The sequence below is a fragment of the Propithecus coquereli genome, unplaced genomic scaffold (genome assembly GCF_000956105.1).
Source record: "Propithecus coquereli isolate 6110/MARCELLA unplaced genomic scaffold, Pcoq_1.0 Scaffold228, whole genome shotgun sequence".
In the NCBI taxonomy this organism is placed as follows: Eukaryota; Metazoa; Chordata; class Mammalia; order Primates; family Indriidae; genus Propithecus; species Propithecus coquereli.
The window spans coordinates 2,236,879-2,247,271 of record NW_012147819.1 but is presented as its reverse complement, the minus strand read 5'-3'; the positions used below and the strand labels follow the sequence as shown (position 1 = coordinate 2,247,271).

The following is a 10,393-nucleotide window of genomic DNA, read 5'->3' as shown; positions in this document are numbered from 1 at the left end:
ACTCCCCTTCCTCTTGTCCTATTGGTCTCCTTTCACAAAATTTCCTTAGGCTGCTTTTTTGGGGTGAGGAGAGGACAATAATTTAGTAGGATTAATAGTTTCTTAATCCCATTCTTCCATTAACGCTATAAAAACATGTTGCCATAGCAGTGTTTTTTGTTTGTCGTTTTTTTTTGGTTGTAACTTGAGGATATGTATTCAGCCTATTCATCTAGTAGCTGTGTCAACTTCTCTGAAAATACATTTTAAAAGGTAAAATGAAAACACAGTTCTGTTTCCAACCTCTTAATAGTTCCACATGCCTTCAGGTTTTTTTTTTCTTTCTTTCTTTTTTTGCCTGATTTTAGCTGAAGCATTTTGGTGGCTTTGAAAAAGCATTTGAGTGTTACCCTATGATGATAATAGCTTGGTTAATAGACTGTGTTTTAGGAATTAAAAAATTTTTCCTCAGTGAGTATCTGATAAGTGTTATGGAACATCTTACTCATGTGTTGCTTCTAAAGGCCAAATAGAGAGAATAGCCATGAAGGTTATTTCTGAAACATGCTTGCAGCTTATGCCCAATGGCAGATTCATCCGTTCATGCTACAGACATCTCCAGCAGCCCCCTGTGAACCAGGCTCCAGTGCTGTGGGGGCCAGAGGTGCAGTGGGGAGCAAGATACGTCATGCTCACCCCAAAGCTGAAATTCCAGTGGGAAAGACATATTATTGTCAATAAACAAATAAATAAAAACATAGAATGCAGCATAAAGTCAAGACAAGCGCTCTGTGGAAAATCAAAGCAAGGTCTAAAGACAGCGGGAGGCAGAGGCGAGGGTGACCCTGTTGGCTAGGCTATCACGCAAGGCCTGTGTGGTCGGGTGGTGCCATAGCAGAGGTGTGAAGGAAATGAGGGAGCCATTAAACTGAAGTCTGGGAGACAGGCCTTGCAGGCAGGGAGAACAGCCAGTGCAGGGCCCCAAGGTGGGAACAAGCAGCTGCATTCCGGGACCCTCAGGGAACCAGTGTGTCCAGAGGGGAACGAGGGAGTCAGAGTAGAGGGGATGAGGTCAGAGAAGTAGCCAGGGGTCAGATTAAAGCGTTGGATTTTGTTGGGTATGATGGGAAGCCACTGGAAGATTCTGAGCAGGAGAGTGATACGATTTGGTGTCATTTTAACAGGATCTCTCTGGCCACTATAGTAGACTGCGAGGGTAGAAGATTTGGGGTGGAGTGTGGTGGGCGTCAGGAGTTCCCTTGGGGCAGGTTACATCTGAGATGCAGGTCCGTCACTTAAGAGGAGGTGTCGGCCGGCAGTAGGATGATGCGGAGATACAGACGTGAGAGCCGTCAGCACCGAGGCTTGTTTAGTGCCCCGAGCCTGGTCAGATCGCTCAGGAAGTATGTTAGTTACCCAGGGCCGCTGTAACAAACTACTGTGAATTCAGCGGCTCAAAACAACAGAAATTATTGTTTCTCACAGATCTGGAGACTAGAAGTCCAAACTTCAGCAAGGCCTTGCTCCCTCTGAGGCACTGAGGGAGAATTATTCTTCGTCTCTGCCAGCTGCTGACTGACGGCTGTCGGTTTCCTTGACTTGTAGTCACGTCACTTCAGCCTCTGCCTCCGCGGTCACTTGGCCTCCTCCTCTTCTGTCTGTCAGATCTCCCTCTGCCTCTCTCTTACGAGGACACATTGGATTTAGCGCCCACCTAGATGATCCAGGATAAACCTTTCCTCTCAAAATCCTTAACTTAATCACACCTTTTGCCATATAAGGTAATAGTCACTCTTTTATCATATAAGGTAATACAGGTTTCGGGGATTAGGACAGAGACATAGACATCTTTTGGGGGCCACCATTTAGGCCTTACAGGCAATCAGTGTGAAATGAAGAGAGGTGGTCCAAGACTGAGCTCTGGGGCGCTGCAGTGTCCGGAGGCCAGCAAGAAAACACAGAGCCAGTGATGGAAACGGAAGGGAGGTGGAGGGCGAGAAGGAGAGTCCAAGTGTGGTATCTGAAGAGGGACGTGTTTCAGTAAGGGAGGAGGTGGCTAACTGTGGAGAAGGCCTCTGAGTGACTCAGAAAATAAGGACTGGGCATTGATTATTAGACTCGAGAACTTGGTAAACTTGCTAAATTGTGGTTCAGACAGTGCATACTCACATCTGTTGTGGTCCTTAATGCTGAATACAACTTCCAATGGGTTATTATCCTGTTTGAGCTGTAGGAGCAGTGGTTGGCCAAGTGCTTCAATTGCGAAAAGTTATTCCATGATGTATTTCTTTTCTTTTCTTCTTCTCTATTTGAAGTTCTATGTGTGTGTTGTGTCAGTAACTTTGTTTCTTCAAACTGTTATAAGCTCATGGTAGAAATTTTGGAAATTGTAAAAAGAAAAAAATTAAAGTTATTTAATTTTAAATTGCATCTAAAGTGCTGCCATTTTGGGGGTGACTCTTTTGTTTTCCCTTTTAAAAATTGGGCTCTGAGGCTTTTTGTTTTTTTCAAATTTCACTGAATTTACTGTATGATTTCTTAGGAGTAGGTGAAGGAAATGTGGCCTAGAATGTCACCCTATGGTCTTTTGGCTGGGGTCTAGCTGATATGAATGGCTGGGCAAGTGACCTGCCACAAGGCTGAGCAGTATGTTGAAGAGGAGAGAGCCCTTCCCACACAGAAGGTGGCTATTCTGGGGAGGGAAATGCAGGTAGAGCCATTCCACTTGTAGAATATCCAAAAGACCTGGAAACATCGTTCAAGGGCCAGTGTTCTCAATTTGTCTCCTTCGTCCATGACACATTTGTAGAGAGGAAACCTTACTCAGATTAATATGAGGGAAGTGATAAAAAAAAGCTCTTAAAATTTCAGAAAGCTAATAATGGAACTGGGAAGGTCTTAGTATCATATTGATAGTTTGCTTTTCATAATGACTCAATCAGACTCATGAAAGATCAGTCTCAGGGAGAACAGTTCCAAGGTGGAATAAATTTAAAGTAAAAATCATCGGATTCGTCTCTGTCTAAAACACATAAACCGAGATTGGCACGAGGAGCTCAGAGGTGGCATTGAGCATGCCATACTGTGGCTCAGAGAGTAGATTCGGAGATAAAATCCTCCTGAGGTCGCCTCTCCCTACCCAATCAGCACCATAAGATCGTGATACTAGAGTTTGACCAGTGCTTCTTGCTTTGATTTACACAACTATCTCTGTAGAAAGGGCCCACTGAACTTGTTTTCTAATCCAGATTTCCTCTTGAAGCTTTGACAAAGCCCTTTCATTTTCTGTTAGTCAAGTTGCCTCAATTTTATGAGTGAGTCTGTGGATATTGGAAAATATAAATTTCATAAAGATGCCAAATCAATTCTAGGCATTCAAGACCCAATATAAGTAGGCAGAATATGTTGTTAGGGAATACTAGGTCAAAATTTTTAGGGATTTCAGTAAAAACAGGAAGAAATAAATTCTTATTTTTATGATTTATAAACTCAGAATATGATCTGCTAACAAATTGAGATCTGTACTCTTATCCCACGTTTGACTTCTTGTATTTTGCTTTGCCAAAACTCTGATGAGAAAAAGGTCTGGAAAGGGGAAATACGGAAACTTGTTTTATATAAGCTGAATCACTTGTTAATATGTATTATTAAGGGCCGAGAATGAATTTTAGAATTTAATGTTCATTGTATTTGTCTTCCAATCAACCGAAAGTTATTGAGAATACCATATGGTTTTAGAAGATATATTTGGTGTCTTTGGGAACTTGAGGCTACTAAATTATTAACAGCTGTTAGAATGGAATAGACCAAATGTACTTGGAGTTAAGTTCTTTGTGGTGGGGAAATTTGTGGGTTTCCTGGGTAAACCCATCTAATGAGAAGAATAACTCACAAATACATTAGCTGGTTGCACAAGATGAATAACTTTTCCAGAAAATACAAGAAAGATGAGAGTGAAGATAAAAGGATGTAACATCAGTTGAAAAAGTATATAATTAAACAGGGAAAATAATACTGCCAATTGATAAGAGTTCCGTCATGCCTAGGGGTTCTCAGCGTAGGCACTACTGACATTTTGGGCCAGATAATTCTTTGTTGTGGAGTCTGTCCTGTGCATTGCAGGATGTTTAGCATCTCAGGCTTCAACCCCCTTGATGCCAGTAGAACACCCTCTGCAGTCGTGACAACTAGAAATGTTTCTAAACAAAGCCAACTGTCTTCTCAGGGGTAAACTTGCCCCTGCTTAAGAATCGTTGAGCTAGACTATACAAATAGCTCCCAAAGTCACATTCTAGTTACATACTGAGGATAAAACAGGATGAAGGGGCAGGCTTATTGAGAACTTTCGTTGTCGAACATGTTATTGGGATGGGGTTTCATTTGGGAAGCATTTTAATTAAGGTGTAGCTCCTGCATTTATATCATATTGATGAAAAATCATTTTTTTTTTCAATCTAGAGTTAAACGAGTATAATAGTATTAATAATGTAGGTGACGAGATTGTCTGTAAAAAGCCTTCCAGAAATATGCAGAGCTGCCAGAGTTATTTCCTCAAACTAAGTCTGTAGTAGCATGGCACTGGGGAGATTTTTCTGGGTATAACTTTCCACTTGCTTAAATTTCACCACATAGTAGAGACTACTTGGAGGCTCACATAATCTTATATGCTTGTCCTCATATGTTCTAGACTAAACGGCACTCATGTCAGAGACGATTGGCATTCACCAAACATCCTCATGATCCTCTGCCTTTACCAGCCTCCCTGCAGGTAATTAGTTCCATCCTGAGAAATGTGAGCTGACCTTAACTTCTGGGCTGAGGAATTTAAGAGCCAGAGTGCCTCTGACATACCTCTCTTGCCCTATCATTGCAGCTTTGGGGGCCTTGCCAATATGTGTCCTTGAGAACCAAAGAAATAGCTGCTTCTTTTTTTTCATTGTCTCTGTTTTCTCTTCTGTTTTTTGGAATGTTCATTAGTTGGATGTTGTACTTTCTGAATTGATCTGCTTAATTCTCTTTTATTTACAATTGCCGTCATTTTATCTATTTTTCTGCTTTCTGTAGCCCAGTTGGAACTTGATTGCATGGTATAGAAGGTTCACCTAAGACTCAGGAGCACAGATATTGCTCCCAGTTGCCTTTGTTCGTGTTAATGATCTGCTGTTGAGAAAGCCACGTGCATGCGAGGTGAACTGTTACTTGGAAGGGTGCTGTGCACCATCTAGCACGTTCTGCATTGGAGGAAGGCCAGGAGGTTGGGGTGTTTTTTTCAGTAAATAAAGGATGAAAAGACAGACTTCAGACTTGGGAGGCAGTACATATATCATGGACATTAAGAGCATGACCTCTGCTGCCAACTGCCTGGATATGAATTTCAGTTTTGACATTTATTAGCTGTGTGATCTTTGGCAAGTTCCATAAACTCTCTGAGCCTGACTTTTCTGATCTTTAAAATGAATATTTGTAGGTATAGGTTGTAAGTATGTAATATATGTTAAGCTCTTAGACGAGTACCTGTTCTGTAATGTATAATCCTTCCTTCCCCTCTTTTTCTCCCTCTCTCCTTCCCTTCATTTCTTCCTTATCTTCCCTTAAAGTGCTTCTTTTATTATAAGTGCTACGTAGATGCTGTTACTATTAACTGGGTCATGAATCAAGCGCATTATAATGAGCCTATGAGGTCAAGAATTGTTTGAGTTCAACAGAGCCTGTTATATTTCTCACTGTATATTCCCACAGTTAGTATGAATAAGTTAAGTGCTTTTATAATTCCAGTTGCTCCATATTTTCTACCAGGCGCAGGACTGCTGCTAACATAAATGATACTTATGGGCAAAGAAAAAGGTGCCCTCTTCTCTGGGCATGTCAGTGTTTGCGCCTGTTTTGGCGAGCAGAGCGTGAGATGGATAAATCCAGCTGCTAAAAGTGCTCCCGCAGGCACCTGCAGACTTGATACCGCACAACTGTGCAGAGCCCTGACTGTGCGTTTCTCCTCGAAGGAACTCTCTCTCACACACCAGTATGCATTCAGTCACCGGGACTGGATTTCTAGTAATGGCCATTTGCTGCCTGAATTTCTTTGCCTTGCCTTGCTGCTGTCAAAGAAAGTGTGTGGGTGGCACAGCCAGCCCATCACTTGAAAACCTGGGTATGAGAGGGAATCAACGGCTACGTTGTAAAGTCCATAACCCTATGGGTGTTTGTAAACCCTTGAGACTGATCGAGATCACTTAGGTATAGTGAACAGAATAAGAGGACAGAAGGACCGAGGGCTGAGCCCTGAGGACCTCAAACTTTCAGAGATCACCTGAACATATGTATGGGAGTGGGCAGAGGGGATTGAAAAGGAAAACTTACAAGGGAGGAGGAAAGTAAAGGGGAAGTAGCCACAGAAGGTAAGAGAGGAGAGAGATGAAAAACCAAAGCCTATGCTTTGTGAATAGCTATGGGGGTTACTTGGTTGTGCAAATCATTATAATAATTCCTGACCAACTGCAAGGTAATGCTAGCATTTCTATTTCTCCCTGATCAACCTCCTGTCTCGTAGGTTAAAGCCTCCGATGCAGATGCAGGACTCTATGGCTTTGTTGAGTATTCTATCTATGATGGATTCCAGAGCTATGAAGCATCTCAAGCATTCTGGATCGACCCTCACGATGGGCGAATCTGTGTTTCTAAAGATATCGACAGGGAAAGGGATCCAGCCATCTATGATCTCCTGGTGAAAGCTAAGGATGGGGTAAGTCTTTATGTATGAAATTTATTTCAAATGTACTCAAAAGTGAGCCACTGTGTACACATCACAGAGTACCTATGACTATCAACAATTGGCTAATTTTGTTTCTTATATAATCACCTCTTTCCTTTGCTGAAGTTTTTTGAAGCAAATACTAGGCAATATATCATTTCATCCAAAAATCATTCAATAATATCTCTAACAGATAATGACTCTTTAAAAATATAACTACAAAATATTAACAATAATACTTTAATAATACCTAATATCCATTCTGTGTTAAATGTTCTGTATTATCTAAACATGTTGGTTTGTTTGAATCAAGATCCAAATAAGTCCATAAATTGATTTGATTGATATATCCCTTAAGCTTCAATCTGTAACAGCCAGACCTCGTACCTTTTCTCCTATGGCATTTAAAAAAAAAAGTAAATCAAATCATTTGTCCTGTAAATTTTCTGCATACTGAATGTAGCTGATTACATCCTTGGGATTAATTTAATGTGTTCTTCTATGTCCTTTATTTCCTATAAACCAGCATTTAGAGCCAGAGACCTGATTAGTTTCAGGTTCATTTAGGTGATGCCATGTGCCTCTTATTGTATCAGCAGACACATACTATTATATCATTAGAGATTGCAAAATGGTGGTTTTCTAATACTATTACCCCTTTTGCATTTATTACCTGGAATTCTTCGACTAAGAAGAGTGTTCTCATACCAACTATTTGATTACCCTGAAATAAATATGAGGAAATGAGGAAATGCAGGATAATGCTTGATTATTTCTCTTTATTTTACCTGTGTTTTGAATAGTGAGTCGGTGCCTTAACAATCTCCCAGGGTGACAAGTAATTTTGTTCCCCTAGCTTGATTATAAATCCCTGGATTTTTGTATATTTGATGTGTTCAAATACGTCACAGACCCTGTCGTTTCCGATGTTCATATTGACCCATGCTTGGTCAGCAGAGGCATCTGTAATTTGGTTCCTACATCTTTCTTTGGTTGTTGTTGTTAAAGTTGTAAATTGTCATATAAAATGCATACAGAGATGGGCATAAATCATAAGTGTATAGCTCAATGGATTTTTGCAACATGAACAGAGCATGGAGGCAGATGAGGAAACATTCCAGAACCCAGATGCTGCTTACTGCACCTGTCCTGCCCCTACTCTTTAAGGATATAACCCTATTGACTTCTAACACCAAACGTTAGCATGGCAGGTCTATGCCTTTCAGTGAATGGAATCATACAGTATGTGTTTCTATCTAGTTTCCTTTACTGAGCATTATTCGTTAGAATCCTCCATACTGTTGTGTGTAGCAGTAGTTCATTTATTCTCGTTTGTTTGTCGTGTGCTTTTATGTGAATATACAATAATTATTTTTATCTATTCTGTGATTGATGATATCCATTTTAATCTACTGCAAATACTGCTTCTATTAACATTCTTATAATTTGGTGGAAAAATGTAAACCTTTCTGTTGAGTATATATTTAGGAGTGGAATTGCTAGATTATAAGAAAGACAAACAACTTTTCAAAGTGTTTCTACTTATACTCCCACTAGTAAAGTTTGAAAATTTCATCTGTTATACATCTTTTCCAACATTTGATATTTAATATCTTTTTAATTACAGCAATTCTAATACTTGTATAGTGGTAAATCACATTGAGGTTTTACTTTGTATTACCTCGATGATCAATAAATTGAACATTTTTTTCATATCTTTTTTGGCTAATTGTATAACTTGTTTCATGATGTGTCTACTCAATTCTTTGTACCTATTTTCCATTGTATTGTTGGATTTTTTTTTTATTGACTTGTATGAGTTCTTATATTTTTGGTATGCAGGTCCTTTGTTTGATATATTTATTGCATATATTTTCTCCCATTCTGTGACTTGGCTTTTCTTATCCTTTATGGTGCTTTTTGAGGATCAGAGATTCTTAATTCTAATAGAGCTCAGTTTCTCAATTTGTTTCCTTTTACAGCTAGTGCTTTTTATGTCCTTTTAAGAAGTATTAGCTTATCTTAGGGACATGAAGATATTCTCCTATGTTTTCTTCCAAAACCTTTATTTTATTTTACCTTTCACCCTTATTTTTTTCAAGCTAATGAAAGGAAGGTTTCTTTTTTTTTTTTCCAATATGGATATTCAGTGAACCCAGCATCATTTATTAAAATGATCATTTCTTCCTCACTGCACTAGAGTGTTACTATTGTCATGAATCGTTTGACTGTATATGTATGTGCCTGCTTTTGGACACCCCTCTTTTTTTTTAAGCTCTTTGTCTGCCTTAGCACCGTACTATCTTAATTAGCAACATACTAGCAACATACTATCTTAATTATTTTAGCTTTATAATACCTCATGATATCATGTATTCTTTTAGCTTTGTCCTTATTAAGATTGCCTTGACTATTCCTAACCATTTACATTTCCAAATATATTTTCGAAACAAATTGTTCAATTTTCATTACATTATAGCACAGGTAGCCTATGATATACAATGTTCTGCACTTTGATTTTTTCACTTAGCCAATTGGAGACTTTCCTTGTTTCTTTTTTATCTGCTTACTACTCCTTTGTGTAGATAGACACTACTAACAACTCTCTGGTCTAATTTTTCTCTTTTGAAATTAGTAGGAGGGAAAATCCATCTCCTTAAGACTAGGTGTTGGGAAAAATGAATCTAAATATATTTATTACAAGTAAACATGAAAATAAAGTCATTTATGTTCAATAAAATATCCATAATCTATTGGTCAGGTTTTTGTCAATATCTAATGATGTGGTTTCAGGAATCCCTGATTCTATGTAAGGAAATATGTGGGGAACAAAAGCAGGAGTAAACAGAGAGTTTAGATTAATTCAAGTCTACATGATTATTTAAAGCTCAGAAGGTGCACACACAAATGTTAATCCAAGACTTTGTAAATGTATTCTTAATAGAATTTACGACAATTGTAAAATGCCATCCTAGGATTGAATAACCAGTTTAAATCCAACAATCTCATAAAACCACCAAAAATAGTTAGCTGTGTCTTCCAGGCTGCCATCTGATGTCCACTCTGACCTAAAGGAGCCTCTGTAGATTTGACCTACTCCCAGGTCTTGGTGGCCAAATGCAGGACCCAGAGATCCTTGTGTAGTAGAACTGCTGTCCATCAGGAGAAGCATGTCCCTGCCAAGACCCATAGCTGTCTGTCTCCTTGAGGAACCACAACAGCCTGGAGAGCACAGAACCTCGGAGGTGGATTGGGAATTTCGATTTTAGTCTAGGTGTCCTTCCTGATATCATAGGTACAGAGCTCGTTATACAAACAAGTTCGCTGGCTGTTGAAATATTCACCTCTGAAAACTCACTTCATCATTTTAGGATGAATTGATCATGAGCAGAGAAGACTTAGGTAACTTTGGTGTGAAGGTGGGGAACACAGTGTTTCTATTACATCTAATACAATCTGAGTCTTTCTAGCATCTAGTGTCTGGAAAAGGGTTACTAGAGCTTTAAGTTCTCCTCCCCTGAAAGCTGTAACAGCTTCTCGTTGGCAGGGAGCTGCGTGCGGGAGAGAGCCCTCCTGGAAGCAAGTCCTTATGGGGGCAGGGCCTAGCATGAGGTCAGGGACATACTTTTATTTTTATTTATTTATCTATTTATTTATTTTTTTTTT

At 39.3% G+C, this 10,393-nt stretch overlaps 1 protein-coding gene across 1 annotated transcript in view; it reads left to right on the top strand.

Moving 5' to 3' along the window:
• The window catches only part of LOC105811112 (protocadherin-16-like), a 159,429-nt gene that overhangs the window by 98,601 nt on the left and 50,435 nt on the right, over positions 1–10,393 (top strand). Inside the window, exon 2 of the mRNA XM_012645234.1 lies at positions 6,527–6,718. Within this exon, the coding sequence (XP_012500688.1) occupies positions 6,527–6,718 (192 nt within the window). The remainder of the gene's footprint in view (positions 1–6,526; positions 6,719–10,393) is intronic.